The sequence below is a fragment of the Labrus mixtus genome, chromosome 20 (assembly GCF_963584025.1).
Source record: "Labrus mixtus chromosome 20, fLabMix1.1, whole genome shotgun sequence".
In the NCBI taxonomy this organism is placed as follows: Eukaryota; Metazoa; Chordata; class Actinopteri; order Labriformes; family Labridae; genus Labrus; species Labrus mixtus.
In genome coordinates, this window is record NC_083631.1 from 19,850,164 (window position 1) to 19,875,797 (window position 25,634).

Sequence of the window (25,634 nt, forward strand, 5' to 3'; positions counted from 1 at the left end):
AACTGAATCTGTCCAACAAAAACAGAATCATTTTAATATGTATACAAGCTGTCAGCATACATGGGAGCAAAATGCTGTTTTCCTCAGACTTAAAAAACAGGGACACATACATATAATTGAAGTTTTATGGTAATATTACAACAAAATACGATTATTTGAAGAAAAGAAAAAACAGTCTGTACTTAAAGTCTTAAATTTACCATAACTTACAAAAATATATTTAGTTCTTTTCTGAGTTCAAAAACTAATTTAAGTATTTATTTTTGTGACAAAATAATTTAATGAAAATTAAAGCAAGAACACGATTTTTTAATTATGTGCGTAATTTAATAGTATGGGGGGGGGGGGGGGGGGGGGGAACAAAAAACAAAACAGTGGGGACGGTAAGGAAACTATACCCGGACGTGACGTAGTCGCTCGGCTGTGCCAAAGTTCACCGAAACCAATTCTACTTCCTTTCCTGTTAGCGGTGGCCACAGAACAGCATCAGTGAGTGATATTTCCCTCGAATCAATCTTTAACCATCGCATCAAATCTGGGGAATTTAACGTTTTTTATCACTTCAAATCTACGACAACAACCCCCTTAGTTAATCTGCGTCGGTCATTTTAGTGTATTTTGATCTGACGGACGCAGAAAATGAACAAATTAATCAGCGTTTCTTCTCCGTAGCGTTTATTCCAACATGGCAGCTCCCTTGATTCAGACATACAGTCTCCGTTTCTGGAAGATGTTACGATGTAGTTGCACTTACGAATATAGCAGTTTGATTTTATTGAACCGTAACAAACAGTACTAATGTCCTGAGCGTTTTGGAGGGTGAAGTAAATGTTTTAAACCCTGAAAATAATCAGCAAACCGAAGCTAACTGGAAGCAATGCTAACATAGCCAGGCTGTACCCACGTCCTGAAAACTTGGGACACATTTCCGCCTTCTTAAAGGGTCGATTTTCTCGGTGTTTCGATGCATTTTCGCTGCTATTTGAAGTACTGAACTTACATATTAACCTAAAAACTAAATGTTGTGTTTGTTTTTCTGACAGAAATGGGCAAGTTCATGAAGCCTGGGAAGGTGGTGATGGTCCTTGCTGGACGCTACGCCGGGCGCAAAGCTGTCATCGTCAAGGTAAAAACACGACTCTGTGTGGACAAACATGCTGTTTAATAAACCAATATAGTAAAGTCTGCAAAAAAAAAAGTATGTTTGCATTGAACTGTTCTTCAAAAGTGCACCAGTTTGGTTGCTATTGGGGTTCTAACAGAACATATATCCCTGTTGTTGTCATCAACAATACTCTCCTACTAAACTCTCCAGAGTGCTGAGAAAAATGACTTTAAAGTCTTTTTGAGTTGCAGGCAGAATGTTGGAAATGTGGCAATTATTTGTCTTTTAACTGAGGTTATTAATGTTCATAAAAATCTCAAACTTGACCCTTATTTGGAAGTTAAGGTACTCTGCCTTTGCATTGCCTGTACAATAATAACGGGGTCATGCCGAGGCAAAAGGCACTAACTTCCATTTGATACTGTATTTCACAACCAACACTATTTCTTTGCTACACTTTAGTCAAGCTGCTGTGTGTGTCAGAAGTGCTTGATGACATATATTAAAACAAAGGCCTATAACACCTTAACTCCACTGCAGTGAAACAGTAACTTCACTTTGATCCGCAGTAAAACAAAGGCAGAAGACCTTAACTCAGTTTGAGGTACAAAGGCAAAGACCCTGATGAGTGAAGTTACTGGACTCTGTCTTTGTTTCTCGAGGGCTTTTGGAAGTTAAGGCAAATACAACCTACTATTTTCTCAAAAAGAAAACAACACAATTGAGTCAAGATATCTGTCCACATGATAAAGCACACCTGTAATGTTCCAAAAATGACCAAAACTCAAGTTGAAGTTACTACTACTGTAGGGTAGAATAGTCATAACATGTTGTTCTAATGTTTTAATTATCAGGCTGCAGGAGTAATTATTGAACACTTGTTTCTTGGTTGTTGTGTTTGGTCATTACCTGCCTGATGTTAACACAATCCCCTTCTCCACGTCTCTTTTTGCAGAACATTGACGATGGCACAACCGACCGTCCTTACAGCCACGCTCTGGTCGCGGGTATTGACCGTTATCCCCGTAAAGTAACCACAACCATGGGCAAGAAGAAGATTGCCAAGAGGTCCAAGATCAAGGCCTTCGTCAAGGTGTTCAACTACAACCACCTCATGCCCACCAGGTGAGTGTCGTCAAAGTCAAAAGTCAACTTTACTGTCAATTTCAAAATATGCCAGACGTACAGTGGAATCGAAATTGCGTTTGTCTCCGTCCCACGTTGCAATACAACCATAATAAGTTAAAATAGATAAAACTAAATAAGATAAATAATATTTACAGTAATACATTCTAAATAGTGCAAAAGGTACAAAACAAAATGGTAAAAATCATCAATCTTGAAGTTAGTCCGGTGAGAGGATCTTCTATTGTCAGTGTGTTCCTCCTCCTCCAACAGGAACATGATCGTAGGTGATGAAGTAGAGGGTTTTTTTGTATTTGTGGCGCTTTGAGTATTTGTTGAAGTCAACTATAACATCAAAGGTGCATTTAGGTTTAGAGCATATTTTTAAGTATGTGTTAAATGCACTTCTGTGAGTGAGCAGAAAACTTAATGATAGAGATTACTGAAAATATTCATGACTGGACTTTTAAGTTCTTTAATTTATGTTTTTGGTTTCTGGACTGCAATGAATAATGTTTTCTCACAAAAGCTTTTAATAATAATAAATAATACCCAGGATGCCAGAGTCGCCTCACACTCTTAAAAACTGTTATTAAGTTGAAATGGTTCAAATGTTACATCGTCAAACGTCTTTTTATTATTTCAAGTTGGTTCTTTGTAGATCTGTTGGTCGAATGGCGGAAACACTTGCATGTAATCAAAAACAAAGCAGCTGTAATTAATATATTATTATTTGGTATTGACAGAAAACACATGCAGTGTCAGTGATTTGAACGTTAAGATGTTAAGCCTGGAGCTGTGGAACAATGATGTCATTCAGATTTGATTCTTACTCTTCACAGAGGTGTACAAAGTCTCACATATATTATTTTTAATCTCTGGATCCTGTCTGCTTTATTTAAAATAAAAAAAAAGCTGCTTTGTTGTTTTCATGAAGCAGGAACCAGCTCTTAATGTCTGATGTGATTAATTTCATAAATCAGATTGAAAATATGAGCTGTGATTATGATGCTTTTGAGACACATTGATCTGTATATCACACACTGTGTGGCTTTGTAGAGCGGAACGTGAAAAGGTCATTAGTTATCATTTTGAGTGAGAGGAAATTAAGAGTATGTTTCTGTTAAATCTGTAAAGAATCAGCTCTATAGAGGAGAAGCTTTGTGCCACACTGTCAGCTTAAAACAGAGTCGTGAGATACTTTGAGAGGAGCAGGGAAGGAAACAAGGTTTGATAAAGACACAAAATGTAGAAAGTGAACAAAAAGGTATTTGGAGGAAGTAGTGTCCATGGAGCAGTAATGGAAGTTTTTACAGACAAAAATAAGATGGTGAAGAGTCAAAATGAATAAAATAAAAGCTTTAAATTCCCACATTTCTTAAACTAAATGTTTCCTCTCTATCTGAAAGACATGGACTAAAAATACAGATTCTTAAATAAGTGTGTTTTTCAGCCAGCTGAGTGATGCCTGTCCTCTTCAGATAACTTCTGCTCGTACGCTGAACACACTTTGAAATGTAAAACTGATCAGTTCACCATCAAGTCTCTGCGTTACATGTTTTTATCTGTATGGATGTAGAACAGGCTATTAAACCTTACTTGATATGTGGTGGTTTGAAACAGCTCTTCATTGTTTTCTCTCCCTCTTCAGATACTCTGTTGATATTCCTCTGGACAAAACTGTTGTCAACAAGGACGTCTTCAGAGACCCCGCCCTCAAGCGCAAAGCCAGACGGGAGGCCAAGGTCAAGTTTGAGGAGAGGTGAGTTACAGAGTCCAAACACAGCTGTGAACCCTGTTATGTAAAAAACCCTGTAATCATAGAATCTTGTAGTCCTTGAATGTATCATTCTACTTTCAAGGCTGTTTTAATAGGATTTTCAGTCTAATATTAATTTCACCTAAAGCCTTCCATAGCATCAGGTGGATGTGGGGGGGGGGGGGGCGGGGGGGGACACCAGTTTGAGTTGTTAACCTTGGTCTTTAATCAGCATGTACACCTCTGTTCTGTAAATGTGTTCTTAAAATGATCTCTTTTGTCTGTTCCAGGTACAAGACGGGCAAGAACAAGTGGTTCTTCCAGAAGCTCAGATTCTAACTTCACTCGCTTTCACAAATAAATGTTAAAAAAATGTATTGACTGCTGACTCTTCATTGACATTTTCTACGACGAGTTGTGTTAAAGGAAAAATGTGTGAAATGTTGTGACAGCCGTCAGTGTCTCAAACACATTTGACAAGTTACTACACGTACACATTAACCAATACTGAACATGGAATTTTGGTCTAATTGTATAATAATAATAATTTGAATAAATCAACAGAGTTCCCATGTGTCCTTGAAACCAGCTAACCAATATTCCAGTCATGGAAAATGAGAGAGAGCAAAGGGTCCTGGAAAATCTTGTGATTTAAACATTCTAATTTGATATGAATTTCCCAAAACCGATGACACATAATCTGAAAGGGTTAAATTATCATCAGGGTTATATTGAATAGTGACTGTAGTTTATAGACTTATCAAGGACAGGCTGAGTTAGTTATAAAGACCACTCACCATTGTTACAGTATTAATCTGAGTAAGGCAGATGTAAGATACTTTTGTTGGCTTTTTTTTATTGTTTGTTTTTCAGAGAAACTTGAAGGATAAATACTAAATACCCAAACAAAAAAATCATCATACTTGTATTGATAAAATGAAGTGCCATCCATCTGCATCATTCTACGATCAATTTATTTATAAACATGTAAGAGTTCACACACTGCTCCTCTTCTGGAGTAGACTTCCACAGAGAGGAACATATCTGTGTATGGGCACGATGCGTTCAAGTCATACCAGATAAATTGTCCCTGGAGATGTCCTGGAACGTGATCTCCTGATTAACTGAACGGTCTCACACTTTGTAAACCCGGTTTGTCATAAATCAGTAACTCACATTTGTTAGATTTCTGCATTTCCTTACACTTTTTACATCAACGGAATCGACCCATCGCCGTCTCGCATCCTGATACACCTTTAACCTCAGGCAGACTTTCACTTCTACTACTAAACCTGAGCAGATTCAACACTCACTTTATCATCTTCTGCTCTGAATGTGAATCAGAAAACTACTATACTGAAAAAGGGGTCGGATTTAGTTTGTTGCCAAGATTGTATTAGCAAAAAAAAAAAAGAAAAGAAAACATCACATGGATTTTTGTGAAAAAAAGTTCTTTGACATTGAGAAATGTTCAACCCAAGTAAAAGAAAACCATCTAAAATACACAGTTTATATATATATCAATATTTTAGATTTATTTTGGAGTAGTTAATTGGAGAGAGAGGAAGTAGGAAATGACATGCAGGAAAGGAGCCACAACTTGAGCTCGAACCGGGGCCGCCCACTTGGAGGACTACACCGCTAGGCCACCTGAGCCTCATCTGAAATGTGTAGAGTTATAATCATCATCATAAAAAACAAATAATCGGGTACAACACGATAGCTTCCTACAGTACCTGAAGGCATCATCACAGTAACTTTGCCGCAGCGCCATCTAGTGGAGGAAACACCTCCAGGGTTCTTCTGGGAAACAGAAACTGAAAGAATAAATGTGGCCTCAGCTGAAGTCGTTAGGAGGTAAGTTTTTACCGAAGAGCTTTTTTAATAAAAACGAAAGATGTTTCATTTAGTTAAAGTTCTCACTGAAGAGAAAGAGTTTATGAATGTTTACAGTGTTCATACAGTCACTTAAATATAGGCTACGTTTTTATTTTAAACTTGTTCTTACCTATTGAAGTGTTAAGAGTCAGTAAGTGTGTCTATTAGTAGTCGACCTGACATCAGGGCCTTTCCTTTAAATACAAACACAGTGATTTTTCTTCATCCTAAAACAGGAAAACATTTAAAACACTACTGAAATCTGAAATCTTTTCAGATTACTTCGACTTCAGAATGTCTTCAGAAGAGGTGAGTTATTATTATCATGTTGTTTTTCTTCCTTGTGCTGCTGCTGACGTCATAGTCATACTAAAACCAAAGTACATTCACTTTAAAGACTTTTAAATGAGTTATATTTGTTTTCAAATGATGTAATTACCCGCTAACTTTTTGGTTCTTCAATGTAAATACTTTATTTTTCCTTTCCTTCTGAGTGACAGTAAACTTTATATCTGTGGGCAAAACATCTGAGGATGTCTTTTTGAGCTTTGGAAAACATTTATTTTACACTTTCTGTTAGTTTATGGTTAAAAGAAATATTGATAAACCAAAAACCAAAACCAAAGATCATTTGACTGATCCTCAGAGAAATGTCTCTCTGACTTTTTCCTTTAAAATAATAAATCAGATGAGAGGGGTTAAACATTGCCGAGTCTCATTTTCAGGATTTCTCCCTGGTGGTGGACGACACACAGCCATCCGAGGACAGTCTGGAGGGAATCAAGGCCATGATCGCCAAATTCAAGGTGGAGTAAAACTCCCGATTCATCAGACAGAGGTGTAGAGGGACTCTGGGGGTTTTGATTTTTCTTAATGTATCACTGAAGAAGACAAAAAAACAGGTTGTATCAAGAGTAACATGTTTACACGCAATCAAATAGAAAAGTATAATGTGCAGGTAAGTAAGTGAAGTTTCTTTATATGGCAGTTTTCACAGACAAAAAAAAAAAAGTAGAAGACAATATGAAACTTAAAAACATCAGATTTACTAAATAACAGAGTTTGAAATGAGTGAAAGGCAGATTTTAAAAAGGAGGATCAAAAGAAGATGAGGCTGATTTTGCTGAAGAACGTTTACACGGGGATCGTCTTTCTTTAGCTCTGACTTGTCTTGTCTGTTTTGCTGCTGCACAGAAACAACACGAGGAGCTGCTGAACGAACAGAAGCATATCGCCGACTGCAAAGACGTCGTGCGGGGGTGCGCTCAACAGTTCAGGGTCCGCACAAAAAAACTGACGGAGAGTCTGAAGAGAGACAAGGACGACTATGAAGTTCAGGTCGCTAACGAGAAGGTATCCTCAAACGTCCAAGTCGTCTTTTTCCACTCGTGGATTGTAAACTTATTACAGTTACGTACTGAGGTGAAAGCAGTATTCATTGAGCTTCTTGTACTTCTTGTTTTTCATGGTCATTCATATTTCTTTCCTATTTTATGACACACTGATGTAGTGATACTGCCTTGCAGAGGAAAATCAAATCTGCACACCAACATGGTGACAAAAAGGGCAAAGGTTAACTTTATTAGAATACCATCAAGCTCACAAACATTCATTTCACCATGAAGGGGGGCGGGGGGCGGGGGGGGGGGGCGGGGGGGGGTGCAAACCAAGCAGCAACCTCCGGTGTTAAATAATGAAGCCGATGCAGAAGTGCAAAATCCTGCAGTTCCTCCAGTGTCCACTTGAGGCTGGCTGCAGACGAACAGGAAGTCACACACACACCCTGTTTAAAAAAAAAAAAAAAAAAGAATGAACTTGTTTACAGCCTGGTTAAAAAACAGAAACATGTCGGATTAGCTCGTGTTTCTGTCTTACAGGCTAAGCTAGCGTCGCTAATGGAGGAGGAGGTCGAGCTGAAAGAGCAGGCGGAGAAACTGGCTGCAGCCCTGAAGGAAGAGAAGGCCGAGTACGTCCTTCTGAAGGAGCAGACTGAGGTGCGTTAGTGGTCACCGAGCACACAGGTCCACCTGCTCTCACTGTCTGATGTGTCCACTAAACCCGCAGCTTCCGCTCTCAGGTGTTCACCGCTGTACCAGAGAGGAGAGTCGTCTTCAAAGGAGTGACGGGGGAGGTGGACGGGTCCCAGTTTGAAATGGAGTCGAGCATAGTTTACCCGATGGACGGGGGGACGGCTCTGATTACGTTCGACGAAGAAGTTGGTGAGTTTTGGTGTGAGGCGTTTTGTGTTTCCCAGAAGATGAACCCTAAAGAGTTTGATATGAAATAAACATGTTTGATCATGATGAAGTGCGAGGGGCGGATCTTTCTAAAGTGCTGATTGACTCTTTTATTAGTCGCCAAGAAGATCCTGAGCTTGAGGACTCATCAGGTCAATCTGGGTGAAGAGTGCAGAATCACGGTGGAGGCCCGGCCCGTTCGGCTCATGATGCCCAGTCTGGTGGAGGTATGACTTTTTTTTTTTTTTTTTTCTGATCAGCGTCGGTGTGTATTTTTCTGTGAGTGACGGGCGCCTGTCGGTCCTGCAGATCGAGTCCAAGGCGTGTCCCAGACGCATATTAATCTCCAACCTGCCCAAGATGGACACTGAATTTCTGCTGAACAAGCTGGAGATCCACTTCTCCAAGACCAAGAACGGCGGCGGAGAGGTGGAGGACCGCGAATTTCTGCCCGACTCTGGGACTGTGGTCCTCACCTTTCTGTCCGGAGACTGTGAGCAAACCTTTTGTTTCTGATCCGCTGTCGCTCTATTATTGAACGTCATCGGGAATAAGTCAACCTCCTAGGAGCACAAGATGATTTTTTTTTAAAAATCCACAATTTCACTGATGATAGTTGGTTTAACTCTTCCTAATCCAGTTTAAGATAAAAACATTTCAAGTCTACATAGATGGATAAATACTTTATTCATCCCCTGGGGGAAATTCAGGAGTGTCCCATAGCTCACAAGTTAGAAAAACAAAATAGAACAAACAGAGAAAACAAAACATCAATATTAATTTAAAACTGCAGAGATATTTTTTTTGTAATTCAACTTTTTATTTTAACTTCAACATTCAACAAACAAAACAGACAGCATTGTTGTTGTTGTTGTTGTACAATAGTATGCCCAAAGTCCCGTAACAACTGAGTACATAACTGGAACCAAAATAACAATTCAGTAACCACAGTATGCACACTACCTTTATCATTACAATGCACCAATGGTACTACATAACCTCTGGAAGTTCTCACCTTCATTATTGATTCTGGCTAACACTTGTTCATAAGACGTTCCATCCATTGCTTAAATTATGGGGGGGGGGGCGTACTTTTCCATAATCTAAGGATCAATTGTGCGGCAGTTACGACCCCAACGTTTATCACAACAACGTCATACTTAATTCAGTTTGATCCCCTAACAGGCAAATCCTTGGTGATTTAGGTATTGTCATACCCAACCCCTTACCTATGTGTTCCATGACTTGGTCCCAAAATGGGTTCAAAACTGCATCGATGTTAACAGATTATTAAAATTGTAAAAGCTCCAGTCATGAGCCGCGACCACTGGCCCTGTGTGTGAAAAAGCCTGATGGCTGTGGGGACAGAAGGACCGGGAAGGGTTCCTCATCACGTCTTATCTTTGTTCCATCAGTTGCCAGAGGTCTGGTCGACAGGGAGTACCATGAAGTGATGCTACATCCAGACAAGAGTCACAGAGTGAGGGTCACCCCGTTTCTCAACGGAAATATTACAAACTTACAGGTGAGTCAGGGAGCAGAGTGCTGTGGTCACTTCTGGGAAATGTTAGTGTTGTAGTTTTTTATTGTTTAGATTTAAGGGTACAGATGCAAAGGATTTCCGGCTGTTTGAAAAGGTTGCTCATGAATAAACGTAGTCGATCTCCTTCCTATGTGTTCGACATCAGAGGGAAATGACTGAATGAATATGTGGTAAACCTGCTAACGTTTGGGGGGGGGGGTGGGGGGTGTTCTCTCTCCAGACTAAGATGTTGACGTGTCCTCGGACGTTGCTGCTGACGGGAATTCCCGACTTCATGGAAGCAGACACCCTGCAGGATCTGCTGGAAATCCACTTCCAGAAAAGCAGCAACGGCGGAGGAGAAGTCACGGCCTTCTTCTACAACGCGCTGGGCCAGAAGACCTCGGCCCTGTTTAAGAGCGTGGCAGAAAAAGAAGAGGAGTAGACTATAGTGCAGCACTGACTAGCCTATGACCGATCCTCTCAGAATCCAGCACAGACCGTCTGACAGGATGGTTGTCAGACATCTTTTTTTTAAATGAAGAAGAAATTGTTTTTGGTGGGTGTTTTTAACTTTTTTTTCTGAAAACAGTCTTGAAATCGTCATCGTCATCATCCTCTTTGTATTATATATTAATGGTGGCAGTAGCTCATCCTGTAGGGACTTGGGTTTGGAACTGGAGGGTCGCTGGCTCAAGATGAACATGTGTGTGTAGCATGTTCAACAACAGTGTTAAAATGGAATCTTTGAATGGTATTATTAATCTTTAATCACATGTAACTAATGAATCCACACTGTTAGCACACAGTCTATGTATCTGTTTCAGCTTATACTTCATAAAAGTGTAAAAGGTTTGTTGTTATACTTTCATTTTCCTTCAGTGTGATTAAATAGTGAAGATGACAAACGAGTTGTTTTCTTGATATTCAAAGAGTCAAGCTAGTAGAGGAACCTGTGTGTGTGGATTTACTAAAAAGACATTTCTATACATACAGTTAAAGGTCATGGAGGTCATTATTGTATTGAGTTCTGTTCAGTTCTTTGTCGCTAAAATCTAATGTTTTAAATACGTTTTTGTTTGTCAATTGGAAGGAATGAAGGGTGCGTCAGAGTAACTCACTGAAATCATAACACCACGACAGTTTGTTTTATTTGGATCCCCATTAGCTTCAGTACAGCTGCCACTTTTTTTTTTATTTGAAGTTCTAACATTCATCAAACCTGGGGGGGGGGGGGGGGGGAGTTCACATTTGAACTACAATGAGCCGTTCAATTAAAAAAATAAAAGTCTTATAAATGCACCAGGCTGTAGTTTGCTGTTTAATCCAGCAGAGGGCGCTCTCAGTGGAATTTGACCATTGAAATAGGGAGTGAAATTATCAAGTTTTTTTGTCAGTCGCCCCATAGAAATGTCAGAGTGCAGTAAGAAAAGCGATATGTGTCACCAGTGATTCAGGAAGTCAGGATGACGATATATTGCCGTATTGATATTTTGTCCCGCCCCTACAAACAGTTGTAGTCTCCTGAAAAACAACATTATGTTAAGGGAAAGGAATGAGACACGCATACAGAGTGAACTCAGCTCAGATTTATTGTAAAAATGTAACAGCAGAGTAAAAGTAACAGCACTTTAAAAAAAAAAAAAAAAAAAAAAAAGAGAGAAAAAAGAAACTAAACTGACATTACTCAAAGAATCCAGCTCTATCTCCTAGTGCACAAACTGGAAACACACAACAGCAGCTGAAGATCCACAGATGAACTAGCAAACAAAGTGAGGTCAGGCACTTAGACAGAGACGGGACAGTCCTATAGTATATGTAAAAACAACAATACATTCAAAGAGTGGAAACACACCAGCAAAGGAAGCTCACGATGCAGAGTAGTACTGTGGAAGACAAATCAGGCCTAATTTTCACATCACAAAAAAAGGAAAACAAAGAGATCAAATTTCAAAACCTAAAAGAACAATCTACGTGTTTACGAAACATCGGATTACACTCAAACTAGTGCAGGAGTCACTGCCAGCGTGGAACGGTCCTATTCCTCTACAGCGTGGAGGCTACCATTTGTGCGTGCCGAGGTTCACGTACACCTTTTTTTTTTTTTTTTTTTTAATCTCAATCTTTTGTTTTTGTGTGCAGTCCCAAGTCTTTACTCTCGAAACCCGATAAAACTGCTCACGCTTCCTTTTTAAAAAAAAAGAAAAGAAAAAAAAGATGAACTGAATCAGTAACCGAGGTCAGTGCGAACTCTCATGTGACGTGGCCCCCGTTGTGACTACGGCCGTACTCTCGGGGCAGTTTGTACACGACAGTAACATTTAACGATCCTATGATGCGTTTAAAGGTCCTACTCGCACGTAACAGCTAAAAAGGGGTTTGGGAGGAAACACCACAGGTTGCTCTAAACAGCACAGGTTATTGTTATCGGATTTTTCCTGCTGTGAAAACACGGTGATATATTAGTGAAAGAGAAACAGTACCTTACAGAGTGCAGCTACATTAAGTCCTACGCACCAAATATGCGGTTGCTCTACTTCTGTCAGTTTGTGCGTTTCTTTATTATTAGCAAAGAGATGATTGTGCTTTTTTTTTAACTTCTGAGCACTAACCAAAGTGGAATAATCCAGGTGACACTCCGGTTAATAATGCTGATAAGAGAACTGAATGCACTGAAGTAAGTCACCTGGAACACACACACACAAATCTATCTTCGTCCTTCCCGTGACAGTTTGTTTTTCCTGTTCAAGTTAAAACGTTGCATATTACTGTTAATGCCGCTTTTATCCAGAGCAAGCTGTTAACGTTCAACCACAAACCGTCTTCCTATGAGAGTCCACATGGAAAGCATCACGTGGACTAAGTGCCCGAGCAGACCGAGAGAGAGAGAGAGAGAGAGAGAGGGGCGTCGTTTCCTCGGCTGGTGAGTAAGCAGGAGTGCATTAGTGTGCTGAGAGAGGAGAGGGGGGCGGGGGGGGGGAGGGGGGCGGCTGCTGGTCATCCAAACTGGAATTTATGGGATTAACTGTTGATAAAAACGGCCATGTGCAATGTGGCCGTTTAGACGACCAGTGGTGCCCAGTCACTGGATTTGCGTCCGTACTGGGTGAAGCAAATGCAGAAGAGTAAAAAAAAAAAAAAAGAGAAAGAGGGAGGGAGGAGAAAAAAAAAGGAATGTTATAATTATACATAAATGTTGCTTTTGTAAATGTTAAAGTGAAGCTGCACTATGAGAAGTTTCATACAAAACTTCATAGGATGTTAAATGAGGAGCTGGAGCTGCAGAAAACTGAAGTCTTTGAATATATTTCAGCTGAATTGGAAGTTCTTAAATCAGTTATTCGACTATACTGAGAGTCTTAGTATTCATTCAATCATTTTTTTAAGCATTAAGACTCAACTCTACTTGCTTTTGAACCGGGCGTACGCATAGACAACCGGCCGTGTCGTGAACGTAAATGTTCCCTTGCTTGCCGTTGTGCAACTCGTGCTTCTGGAGGATTCCACTGGAGGGCGCAGCACATAAATCAGACAAAGTAGAGATCATCTGTCGCCAGCTAATTTGGCCTGCATTTCTGCTGCTATGCAACGGCAATGACACTTCGTATTGTGCGGCGGACTTGATCTATTGTTAACTTTTCATCTAAACTTTGCTCCAGGCTCTCTGCTGTCTCCGATGTGATCATTCCCGGTCTCATCAGCATACAACGCTGCCCTTCTCCAGTGGTGATATGCATACTGCATCTTGTGGACGCGTAGCATTCGTTTCTGAGGACGTGCACAACCAGCGCTCCAAACTATCGCAGGACACACGAGGCTGATGGCATGCGTTCACGTAGTTAAAAGCAAGTGTACTCAGGTCTTAATTATGAAAAATGGAAGCTCAAGCTGCATTTTCCTCATGATGATAATTTGCTTTTCTTCTATTAATTATTAATTGAACATGTTTCTACTTTTCTGTTAAACAAAGTTAAAAACATGTGGCTACAACAGACTGTGACTGTCATGACTCTCTTCATTTTGACCTTACTTCCAATAACCACCTATCAGTTAATAACAGTAACTGAGCGCATTATTTAACCACTGAAAGTTAAACTTCAGAGTGATTAGGATCCAAAACATCAGAGAGAAACTCACCCTCATCAGATCTTTATTCACACTCCTTACATATGTGTTCTCTCTCTAATTTAAAGGTCTACATCTCAGACACCGACAGCTCCTTGTTTCTGCCACTCGGAGCCGCCCAGCGCGCATGTTCAAACTTCCTGTTATTTGAACTTAGAACCGCCTCTTGTGAACCTCAGGGCACTCACCTGAATATCAGTCAGCTCTTTGTGGAACTTTTTTGCCAGGTCAGGGCCGTTCTGCATGGTCGGAATCTGGAACGTCTGAGAGAAAAAACCGAAGACATGTTTATCTCAGGAATGTCGTGTTTAATGAACGGATTCGATTTCAGCTGCATTTATTATTTTTTTTACTTAAAGGAGCAGTATGTAACTCTGACCCCTAGCGTTTAAAACGGGTACTGCAGTCCAAATTCAAAACATTGAAAAGGGCTGTCTCCCCCCCCGCCCCCTCCTCCCTCCTCCCTACAGTCGGGCTGCCATGTCACGGACGCTGAAGCTTCAGTGTTTAGCCAGCTCTGCATCGGTCTTGAAAATGTTCTGCGTTCTAAACATCTCTCCAATAGTTGTCCTAGTTTTTCCACATTTCTTCTCAGATAGAGTCAGTTATATCTGAACCGGTTCTCTTCCCGCTTCCATCTCTGCAACACCTGTTGGTTTGACGTCTGCCTGGCAAACGGAGGGGCGTCCAGAACGACCGCGTAGGGGGTGCCTTAAAACCGCCTACCTTCTCTGGTCAAAACAAATACAGACCATTCCTGACCAGAATCAAAACTTAGAAGGAGGACATACTGGCTGCTGTGTTTCCTTTATGTATGATGATAGGGTGAGGTCTCTAATTCAGTAGATATCTTACATGTTGCTCCTTTAAGTTACCCAAACCAATAATCAAGAAATCTCCTCAAAAGCTGAACTCGTACCTCTCCTCTGTAGAGGAGGCTGCCGACAGGACAGACGACGCACGCCGTCCCCGCTCCAAACACCTCGATAATCCTCTTGGCTTCCAGAGCCCCCAGCAGCTCCTTCATCCCCATCGAGCGCTCCGTCACCTTGAACTCACCCTGACACAGGACAGACAAGAAGCGACGACCAGGTAAATTATCTACTGCAAAGGTTTCACGGAACATCATTTATTTCATCCAAATCCTTGGCAGCGTCCCGTCATGCGTCTAGGGTTTCAGTGTCACAGTTTGTGTGGTCGTCTTACCCAGTCTCTGGCCAGGTCCAGCAGAGACTGTCTGGTGACTCCTGGGAGAATGATACCGTCCAGAGGGGGGGTCATCAACTCTTTCTCTGCAGACACACAAATCAGAAAGTTCAAATAACGCCACGGTATGCATGGCGTGTAAGAAAACGCTGCAACTGAAGCTGTTCAGAGACACGACCCCTCGTGACAGCTCAAGCCTGACCTCCGTTGTCGTTGGTCCAATAGATGAAGAGGTTCATGGTGCCGACCTCCGTGATCTCCTCCTGCTCGCCGTACAGCCACAGCACCTGCTGGCAGCCTCGCTTCACCGCCTCGTTCTGCACGGCTATCGTGGGACCGTAGTTACTGCAGAGAAGAGGAGGAGAGACAGGTGAGGCAAAAAACAAAAACGGCAGGATCAAGGAGTTGAGATTCGTGTGAAGCTCGGAGGCTGTGACGAACGAAGGTGAGCTTTGATTGGCTCAAAAGGAGGTTTTATTTTAAATATTTATTTTTGGGGCTTTTTCTGCCTTTAATGGAGAGATAGGACAGTGGATAGAGTCAGAGATCAGGGAGAGAGAGAGAGGGGAATGACATGCTGGAAAGGAGCCACAGGCGGGATTTGAACCTGGGCCTGTAGCCTTCATACATCGGTCGCACGCACTAACCACCAGCGCCCCCAAAAGGACGTTTTTAAACAAAAAAAACACACATGTTGAGAAACACTGAGCACTTTCATGATTGGCAGCAGCGTTCACTCCTTGTGACTCGGTTTGGAAACAAAGCTGCTCTCAGTGAGGACACGAGTGGCGAGAGATTCTTGGCTGTAAAAACTTCTCCCTGAGTCACAATGTTTCAATCTCCTCTGAACTTCAGTTAGCAGAGACAGACCCACAGCCCTGACATGTTTTCATCTGCAGAACTGTCTGAACAATAACGGTTATAAAGGTATCATATTCTCACATGTCGGAGGCAGTTATATTAAACTGAAAAAAAAGGCATGTGTGTATAAACCATAGTCTGTACATATTAATGGATGAAGCCTGAGTGATGGCGCTCTGGAGGCTCACCAAAAGCAGCCGCCATGCTGAGAGCTGAGGCGGGTTTCAAGCCTCATGACAAACCGTTACATCGCGCCCGCCTGTCAATCAGGTCAGCTACGCGCCTAACTATGGATTACATTATACAAGAGCCTCTTTAAATCAACACGATATCATTACATCCAGCCTTCACTCCCGTGATTGCCTGCTGGAGCTAAATCCGTCCTGATGGCTCTCAAGTGTGTCCTCGCAGTCTGACGGTACGAGAGCAGATTTTTGCGGGCTTATACGTCGGGGGGGGGGGGTGTTCAGCTGTGTTATGTAACGGCATTGTAGCCGAGGAGGTTCTTACTTTATGATTCCAGGCTGCTGTGGAAGCAGGACGGTGATTAGAGGCTGTGTGGAATGAGCGCAGATTACAGGAGCGCCGTCATAAAAAAACAGAAGGGATTTATAACCTTCATGTGGATGAAACAGGAAGAAAAAACAAACATGTCTCTTGCTGTAAACTAGATGAAGTGTTCACTCACTGTGGACATGTTTTCATAATTACATAAAGTCATGCATGTGTTTTTAAGAGGTAACAGTGCTCAGGCTGGAATGGAGAGGCGGGGGGGGGGGACAATCATGCTTCAGCCCGTGCTGACAACTGGGGCCTAGCGTGAGTGCGCCCCCCAAAAAAAAAACTGCGTTTCACTGTCTCCGTTTTTTGGCACCGCTCTCACCCTGACAGCAGCCAGCTCGGTGGCAGCCTTTCAAGGCTTCGTAAGCAAAGTGGGAAATCCACATAGTTGTTCTCTGTCCAGATCCGCTGATGAATAAAAACACAGCTGTGGTGCTGAGCGCATCAGAAAAACTTCTCCCAGTAATGAGCGTTAGATGAACTTCAGCTTTTTTTTAACCCATCAATTCTGTTCATAAACCCTCGAAGAGAATCACAGGCAAGCTGCTTTTGTTGAGTTCAGGTACAACAACTAAAAGATCCTCTTAAGTGTTAGCTCGAAGAATGACGTGGCACTATCCATGCCCAATCGAGGAAATCCTTCCATCAATTGATTTAATGAACAACCAACACTGATAGGAGGAATGAAGCGGAGATCCTTTCAACGTGTGCAGCAAGATGTTGGAGATCTTCTATCAGTCGGTTGTGGCCAGTGCACTGTTCTCTGCTGTGGTCTGCTGGGGGAGCAGCATTGGAGCTGGTGACACTAAGAGACTGGACAAACTCATTAAGAAGGCCTGCGCTGTGATAGGCCGCAAGCTGGAGAGAGGAGGACTCCGAACAAACTGTTATCCATTATGGATAATCCTGATCACCCTCTGCACACCCTACTGGACAAACAGCGGAGCAGCTTCTCCAACAGACTGATATAACTCCGCCGTCACGAGGACAGATACAATTACATCATGATAATATCTGTCTCTCCATACTGTAATCTGTTCTGCACATGTTCCATTTACAAATTATCCCTGCACTCATGTTCACTTCATTTGTCTGTCTACTCGCCGTTACATTGTATAGTTTCTGTTTATAATATGTCTACACTCATGCACTTTAACTTATGTCAATACTGTCCATTTACAACTCTGTTTTTGCACATTTACCTTCAATCTTCCATATTTAATCTTCCCATTTAAGACTAGTAATGCTTAGTTAAATCCTGGTTGTATATATTCACATTCTTAGTTTTGATATCTTTTAGTGCTTATTTACTTTGTAGTTAATATTATATTATGTTTAGATTTGCTAACATTGTGTTTTTTACTCATATTGTGTGTTTGGATAACCTGCTGCTGTAACGCCACAATTTCCCAGTTTGGGATCAATAAAGTAATTCTATTCTATTCCCCAATTTGTCTTTTTTGCTGAGGTGTCAAACATTATGAGATGCTCAGACTTCCTGAAAGCACTCGGGTTGAAATGTGAAGGTGAGGTATTACTTTATCAGAGGTGAAACAAACCACACTCACCCTCCCATCTTGTATGCCCCGACGCCTCCTTGCCAAGCCCTGACGAATGACGGGTCGGCCAGCAGAGACACGGGGTTGAAGGAGCCGGTGGCAAAGTACGGCCCCACGGGGCCAACGATGACAAAGATCATCGCTTTTCCTGCTCGGGTAACGCCAAGAGACGGCTGGAGGAGGGAGGGAGAAAGAGAGAGAGAGAGGGGGGGGGGGGAGACGGGAAATGAGGACGGGGAAGTTGGTTAATATAAATGTAACTCAGGACTGTGAAGCAGACACAATAAGCTCCAGCTCATTTAATCACCTCAGCTGTGGAGGCCGTTTGTGACATTAAACTACAATATGATAAAGTCTGAGCTCTTGCAGCGTGTTGTTTCTGAATGATTCAAGTTTACCTCGATTCCTATGAAGGTGGGTCTGATGTACAGGCTGGCGTTCTGGGAGTAGGGAACCCACTCCTGGTCGACCTCCACCAGCTTCTTGATGCACTCCAACAGCTCCATTTTATCAAACAACTACACGCAGAAAAAAAAGACAAATGATCCATTAAGTTCATTTCTTTGCTTTACTACAATCACTCCTTTTTAAAAATGTCATTTTACTGAGACTGTTAAGTACAAATTAAAAACTAAAACCTCGTTCCTGTGAGATTTGAGAACAAGGACTGTTAGCGAAATGTTAGCACAAGTTAGCTAACTTTAAATAGATCCGGCTGTGTAACAGATGTTAGTGAATAATACGTTTGCTGGCTATATTATGTCTCTTTATTATTGCCATGGTATTGCTTTCATGTCGCAGACTAACAAACACAAACATTAAAAAGAGGTAAAATCATTATCTCATGTGTATCTGTCTTAGCTAACAAGCTACTAGCTTACATTAGCAACTTCAAAGATACAAAACAGAAATTCTGCTGACTTCATTTTGTCTCTCACTTGTGCCTTTTACATTTTTATCATACCACAGACTTCATAAAAACAAATAAAAAAAATAAACATATCATGTTTATGTTTGTGTTTACCTTTGATGGAAAACTACTGTGAGCCAAACGGCTATTAGCTAACTTTAGCAACCTTCAGCTACATGGTCGTTCTGGACCGAATGACACACGAGCAGTCAAAAACTTTTTGTCTTTCGAAGTCATCAAATTTGTCATTTCTCTTTCAACAAAAACATTTCACTTGTTTTGTCCCAAACAAAACGGATCACAGTGGAGTTATTTTTTCATTTAATGTTGTATGTGTACTTTTTTTTTTAAACATGGGAATCATTTATTTTTTATCTTCTAGATCAGTGGTGTCCAAACTTTTTTTCTTGGGGGCCAAAATTGTCGTGTTAGAATCGCCACAGGTTTTGTTTTTTAGAATATAGTTGAAAAAAATAGTAAGATCAGAATCAAAAGGCTCGCTAAAGAAACGCTTTAATAAAAGGAAATCAAATATTTAGATTTCTTTGTTCTACTTTATTTGGTTTTTTTTTTCTCAGAATCAAACCTGTAACGTGGTTCAAGCTTTCTGCATTTAGCTCAGGTCATTAAATGTTTAAACAACAGTCCGCTTATTTGCAAAAACTTTGCGTACGTTTTTTTTACAAAAAAATGTGTAAAATAGTAAAAGCTGTAGATTTAAAAAAACAACAACAACATACATGTTACTGAACATTTTCTATTTTAGGAATATTGTTCAGCCCTTGTTAACATGAAAAAGAAAAATAAGATAATGTGCCAATGTTAATCAAGGCCTCGGACCAAAATCTTCTGATTCTTCATTTGAAGTCACGGGCCGCAAAAAATCCCCTCAAGGGCCGCAAATGGCCCTCGGGCCGCACTTTGGACACCCCCGTTCTAGACCCTCTTACCTTTACAGATCATCAGGTTTGTGCAATTTTAGGATTGGAATCTGCACATTTTATTCACTTCTGAACTTTGGCCTGCAAACACATTTCCCTACAGGTACAGAAAAAGTAACCTGAACCTGAAACTTCACGAACAAACCTTCATTCGTTTAAATAAACAATTAAACATTTGGAGCGTAGCCCAGAGCAAAGAATGTGACCGGCAGTACTCATAGTTTCCATTGCGCCCTGAGCTCCTGATGAAGCATTAACTGGAGGGTCGGGAAAGGGCGTTGTGTCTGGGTAGAGAGCCAGAACTGGGCACGTTGCCCAGCAGTTACATAACACGGCAGAGGGGGCTTACAGCTTCAGGGTCGTAATGGAACCTGCCTGAGCCCGCTTACTTAAAGAATCAGAGGAATTCAAAGAAAAGTTGGGGACAGAACAATAGGAGTCTGTGTTAGTGAGGGCACGCTGGAAGATTTGAATATAGACCAGCGAATACAGACGGAGGGCTTAATGGTACGATTACACAACGAGCTGTAATGTGTGTGAGATATCACTGCTTATAGGACAAGAGAAATAACCATGACCAAGTGCAACACAGCTGACTTTAATTACCATTTATTCATTACGCTTTCTGTCTCATTTCTTTCTTTTAACCTCCTGACACTGAGACATGATGCACGGAAATCTGTGACAATGACAATCAAGCCTTCTGTTCTATTCTCACCAAGACGCTCCACACCCTGTTGTTAGCACCTGCAGGATCCTGGTTAGCCATGGCAACAACAGCAGGACTTAAAATACCAGACTTGTTTTGAATGCAATACAGCTGGCTCCTCTGACTTTCAATTGTTCATCTTTTTTTCTTTTTTTTTTAAACCAAACTTCAAGATGTGCAGCTTAAAATAAATGTTAATTAGAAGTTTTCCATCCCCTGGTTGCAAAAGGAATTTTTCCCGCATCTCCCTCTATCCCATTTTTTCAAACCCGGCACGGTTTTGGCAGATGGCTGTTCATCATTTCTGCCTCTTAAAAGGACGTTTTTTTTCTTGCCACTGTAACTTTGCTAAATGTTTCTCATGATGGATTCATGTTCGCTCTTAACTGTAATATAACAATGAGTAAGGTCTTTTTTTTTACTGCTTTTAAGTGCCTTGAGATAACATTTATAATGAATTGGCGCTATACAAATAAAGATTGAAACCTGGTGTTTGTCAGAAGTTAGCATTAGAGGCTACACTTTTCAAATGGTGGAGAAGAAGAAGTCCAGGCTGAGAAGCAGAATTTTCCCATGTATGGGGGGGGAAATTGGAGCCAGGTTTTCTGGGATTTATTCACCTACTGTTCAAGTTTTTAGTGATTCTTCAGGGGAGTTTGTACTGGCTATGTTTCAACTGTCCAGAGACAAAGTCCAACCCGTTGGAATGGAAATGTCACGAGGACGAAAAGAGCAGCAACGTTTTCTTCTTCATCTTGTGTTTAAAAGCAAGATTTTCTCACAGCTTTCTGTAGAATCAATTTATCTCATATGAACCATGAGGTCAACGTCATGATCCAGGCTTTAAAACTCTTTAAAGCAATCCTCATCATGGCAGTGACCACTTGATCGTTTTTTTTTTTTTTTAAATGTGAGTTGAACAAAAGGAAAACAGTGTGATTAGAACTTGAAAAACTCACGGGCAGGCAGCTTCTGTCGGCGCTCCGATGCATCCTGTCCATGTTCAGCATGGGTCTGAACAGACGGATGTGGTTGTCGACTCCACGGAACGCCTTCATGCCTTCGAACAGCTGCAGAGGACGCCAACAGAAACACTTGATTTCTAAACAGGTTTTGGTCTCTACAAACTCTGGGAACGAGGGAACGTAGCCACTGTAGCATCACCCACTGGTTTGTTGACAACTGTTTGGAAACCAGTACAAACCATTGGTCTAGCATTTAGACCATCGCCATCTTCTTCTGGGCCAGAAGTGACCATATTTGGAAAATAAAAGGGTGGACAGCCATTGCTACATCTCTATCCTGATACAAGTTGCCATGCTGGCGACTTCACTCTCAAACCCCTTTTAAATTCCCAGTTCAAGGCGGGACGTTTACTCCCGTTACGACCCGTCTGCATCGTCTGAGTCTGATCTTCATTACTCTTAATCTGACTGATATTTAACCTTGTTAGTACTATTGTGTTATATATTTCATATTTGTTATTTTAATGTCTTATTTTTACTTTCTTTCTTTCTCTTGGATCCTATGCGTTCACAGATTTCATATTTAATCTTCTCTGTGATCGTAAATGTTTGATTGATATTTAAAAGTGTTTTTTAATGTTTCTTTTACCTTTTTATTTGTCGTCATGTTTGAACTGTCTTGTTGCTGTAGATAATAAACTCGCCTTTTCTTGCCTGAAGGAACCTTTGTGTATTTATCACTTTTAAAACCTGGAGGCTGTGTTTACTTTTTTTATAAAGTCAAATGTTAGTCTTAACTGACGGGTTTTTAAAAAAACAAAAAGTGTAGCGAGCCTGTAAAGACAATAAAGTCTCTACATAGTTGTGTGTTGAAATGAGTTACAAGCCAAGTGTGGTTAGGTAATTATAACCACACAGGAATTATCCACACCCATCGAATAAGAAAAGATAAAACAATCTGTTTGGAATTTGAATCCACTTTTTTAAAGGTCTGACTGCTCCCTCAGAGACCCCACACGCCTCGATATAAAGACACACATAAGACAAAGGTGGAAGAACACACATCTGCTTTGTGAACTCTCTTCTCACCTCTATGGAGTAGTGCAGGGCGGAGCTGGCCGGGTGCAGCGACAGGTTCTGGAAAGGTTTTATCTGAGGAGCCTCCCAGCCCTCCTTCTCCGACCAGGTGATGGTCAGCATGTGGTCGGAGAACTGTTTCCCGAAAACCAGGGTGGAGGGATCCGGCTTGGGATTGCATACTTGGTTGCGTTCGATGACGAGATCTGTGGCCTGAGACGGGGACGGACGGACGGACGAGCGAGCCAGAGGCGGAGCAGGAGAGAGAGAGAGGAGTGGAAGGAACAAGAGCAGAGTAGGCGGCGACACGTTGATTGTTTTTAAATCGTGGTTATTGGCAGAGCATGCTTTGAAATGACAATTAGTTGAGTGGAAGTCGGCTGAGACTTGTTTGGCTATTTAGACAATTAATAAATTAAATCACAACAGAAACACAGCGAGGGGAAAGCAGAGGGGGGAAAAGGAACTTTAAGTTTTTGGCAACTTGCACAATTTCAAGAGACAATATCACGTTCTTCTCCTCATAATGTTCAACTAATGTTCAAGCAGGCCGGAGCTGCATGGAGAGGACGCAGGGCTCACCTTCTCAAGACAAGAAATGTTTTCCCATTACCTTAAAGGAGCTGGCAAACCGCAGCGAGCCGAAGGAGAAGGGGAGGGCCTGAACAAGTCGTCCATGGAGTGCCTGCAAGTGAAACATGACAAGTCTCATTGAAATAGTGTTTAACACGTATCCACGTGTCCGGCATTAGGGGAGTGCAAGGACAACATGTCGGACATTGTGTGTTAGTGGGCGTGCGTGACTCAGCGCCAATCGCTCAGCCTGCAGTATACAGTATGTAGCTTAGCAACACATGCCTGTAGGTGACAAAACAGCCGGTGTTCTTCAGAGCTGTGCTGTTATTAGAATCGGGCACAGACAGGCCGCCACGCAAAAGGTCGAAAGAGACTTGACTACAAACTTTCAAGTTCAGATACAGGAACAATAGAAACTATTTACTTTCTAGAAGTTTAAACTCCTTAGTAAGCAAACAGCAGATGTGGCGTTCTGTTGTGCCACAACTAGAGACGGGACAGATCCGATGTAATATCAGCATCGGGTCCGATATTGACTTTAATTGACGTACAGGGTATCGAACTGGCGTCATTGATCAAGACAGACGTCCGAGCTCTTTAAACACTTTCATTCCAACGTCTTGCTTTGAAGACATTCAGACAGAATTGTTGTTCTCCACAAATGGTCCACATCAAGACGTTCAGACGAGATGAAATAACAACTTCTAAATGATTAAAAAGTACAATTTTTCCACTTTTAATTTGAAAACCTTACAGCTGTTGCTGCTTCCCGTTTGTATTTGCAGCCAGCACAACTTTCAGATCCATTTCCTCTGCAAAGTTTCGATTTTTATGTTTCTATTTTGTTGCTCTTTCAAATAAGAAATGCAATGTCGGGTTGCCCACAGCTTAGTGTAGACTCACACACAATACCAACAACAACAATATTACTATTAATCATATTCAAAAGATATGTAGTATCTGTACATATGTATCAGAATCAGATCGGGACTGAAAAAGGGGATAGGTTCATCTCTTGCTATACAACAACATGTAACTCAATTAAATAAAGCAAGTGAAGCAACTTCACCACTTGTTATTCTGGTTTGGGTGTTTAGGTTGTAATTAGAGTCTGTTATGACAGGGGAATGCAGGTGAAATATATGATGTCTTAATCAGGTGTGTTTAAACCTGTTCCTTTTCCTATGACAGAAGGCAGTTTGTGATATATTTTTTCGGGTTGTCCTTTTATTTAATCTTCAAATCTGCGATGCATGGAGGTATTAAACATTTAATGAGTTATATTCCCACCAAGGTGAAAGAGTTTGAACACAAATCAATCACTATAGTCTACAAAAAGTTGCACAGACGTCTCTGCTGCAGGAGCCCATGTCTGCACTTTAATGAAAGGATGATGCAAGTTTTGTCTTTTGTTGCGACCGTGCAAGTAACCTAAGTAAGTTTAGGTTGTTTTCTTTTTGCTGACGTTTGCACGTTTGAATCTGATGCATTAACATTTGGAGTTATTGTTTGTCATTCAATTACATTAGAGTTTAATTAGCACAACTCCTGTTTGGCATGAGTGCCTGCTTTTACCATTTAACAACGAGTCAGCAGCAATGTAACAATCTTAGCTAATTACAAAAGTGAAGTATAAGCATAAGAAGCTGAAAGTAATGTTAGTCTACGCATTTTAAAAACAGACTTTTACTGCCTTCGAGCCTCGCACCAAACTCCTTTAAAAAAAACCGGATAACTCAATAAGGACTACAGTTATATCTTATACAACACAAAAGTAAATAAAAACAAATAAATAACTATATTTTAATTAAAGGTTTATGTGTGCTGCATTTTGAGTTCTATGCTTCAACAACTTCCTGTAGTTTAACACCATTTAACGAAATGTTGGGTGTCGTAACACCGATGTGCTAGACAGACATTAGGTACTTTAAAAGATCGAATTACACACAACAAGGCCCAATTTGTGGAGATTATGTGCGCCGAATTTTTTATCAGACCATTTCGATATAAAGAGGGTTAGGGGTTTTGTATTATAATGTTTAATTTCACGCTGTAAAGCAAAAATGTGTTAGTTTGTAAGTTTGAGAATGGGGTTTTGTGTGATGACCTTCTCACGCTGTATTGTTTTGCCAGCCAGCGGTGCTGGCGGGACACACACATCGTAAACACTCGTTATCTCTCTCGGTCCTTATCGGCAGATTTGTCGCTCATTCGGGTGAATCATTTACCCCGACAGTCAAAGCAAACAGATAATAAACAGCACACAGACATTAAGTAATCAACTCACCGTTCGGAGTGCTGCCATCTCCGCTACGTAATGACGATAGTCGAGATAAATCGTCCGTGTGGAAACACGAACCCTGGCTCAAAGTCAACTTATGTTCCGCTTTGAAACAGGAGACGCTGCTCAGCTGAGGTGCAGAGAGAAACCTCCCACACATAAAATATAACCTCCTGAAACACAAACACATCTTAAGCAGTTTGAGAATAGTTTTTCATTTATTTCTTTTTTTTGGTT

At 41.1% G+C, this 25,634-nt stretch overlaps 3 protein-coding genes across 3 annotated transcripts; 2 read left to right on the forward strand and 1 right to left on the reverse strand.

Moving 5' to 3' along the window:
• The first annotated feature begins 391 nt into the window (after positions 1-391).
• Positions 392-4,364, forward strand: rpl27 (ribosomal protein L27). The gene is made up of 5 exons (XM_061026723.1): positions 392-489; positions 1,044-1,126; positions 2,061-2,230; positions 3,882-3,992; positions 4,280-4,364. Exons 2-5 carry the CDS (start codon positions 1,046-1,048, stop codon positions 4,326-4,328), a joined length of 411 nt encoding a protein of 136 aa, XP_060882706.1. The 5' UTR covers positions 392-489; positions 1,044-1,045; the 3' UTR covers positions 4,329-4,364.
• Positions 4,365-5,836: 1,472 nt separating this feature from the next.
• Positions 5,837-10,764, forward strand: ifi35 (interferon-induced protein 35). Its single transcript, XM_061065854.1, has 9 exons — positions 5,837-6,176; positions 6,593-6,673; positions 7,062-7,220; positions 7,745-7,861; positions 7,945-8,086; positions 8,222-8,331; positions 8,414-8,597; positions 9,520-9,629; positions 9,868-10,764. The coding sequence occupies exons 1-9, from the start codon at positions 6,162-6,164 to the stop codon at positions 10,069-10,071; spliced, it is 1,122 nt and encodes a 373-aa protein (XP_060921837.1). The 5' UTR covers positions 5,837-6,161; the 3' UTR covers positions 10,072-10,764.
• A 436-nt stretch (positions 10,765-11,200) lies between these two features.
• On the reverse strand, positions 11,201-25,560 carry bcat2 (branched chain amino-acid transaminase 2, mitochondrial). The gene is made up of 11 exons (XM_061065853.1): positions 25,404-25,560; positions 23,154-23,225; positions 22,553-22,753; positions 21,458-21,568; positions 18,337-18,456; positions 17,948-18,111; positions 15,160-15,302; positions 14,958-15,043; positions 14,671-14,811; positions 13,940-14,014; positions 11,201-12,728 (listed from the first exon to the last, which is right to left on the reverse strand). Exons 1-11 carry the CDS (start codon positions 25,419-25,421, stop codon positions 12,687-12,689), a joined length of 1,173 nt encoding a protein of 390 aa, XP_060921836.1. The 5' UTR covers positions 25,422-25,560; the 3' UTR covers positions 11,201-12,686.
• Between the last annotated feature and the right edge of the window lie 74 nt (positions 25,561-25,634).

Bases quoted from the DNA above. Each gene is read 5' to 3' on its own strand.
- rpl27 (XM_061026723.1), top strand. From the start codon at position 1,046: ATGGGCAAGTTCATGAAGCCTGGGAAGGTGGTGATGGTCCTTGCTGGA. The intron at 1,127-2,060 runs GTAAAAACACGA...CTCTTTTTGCAG, and splicing joins GCAAAGCTGTCATCGTCAAG to AACATTGACGATGGCACAAC. The intron at 3,993-4,279 runs GTGAGTTACAGA...TGTCTGTTCCAG, and splicing joins AAGGTCAAGTTTGAGGAGAG to GTACAAGACGGGCAAGAACA.
- ifi35 (XM_061065854.1), top strand. The intron at 7,862-7,944 runs GTGCGTTAGTGG...TTCCGCTCTCAG, and splicing joins TTCTGAAGGAGCAGACTGAG to GTGTTCACCGCTGTACCAGA. The intron at 9,630-9,867 runs GTGAGTCAGGGA...TTCTCTCTCCAG, and splicing joins GAAATATTACAAACTTACAG to ACTAAGATGTTGACGTGTCC.
- bcat2 (XM_061065853.1), bottom strand. The intron at 18,457-21,457 runs GTGAGTTTTTCA...TTCTGCGTGTAG, and splicing joins CCGACAGAAGCTGCCTGCCC to TTGTTTGATAAAATGGAGCT. The intron at 18,112-18,336 runs GTAAACTTGAAT...TCCCTCCTCCAG, and splicing joins CCACCTTCATAGGAATCGAG to CCGTCTCTTGGCGTTACCCG.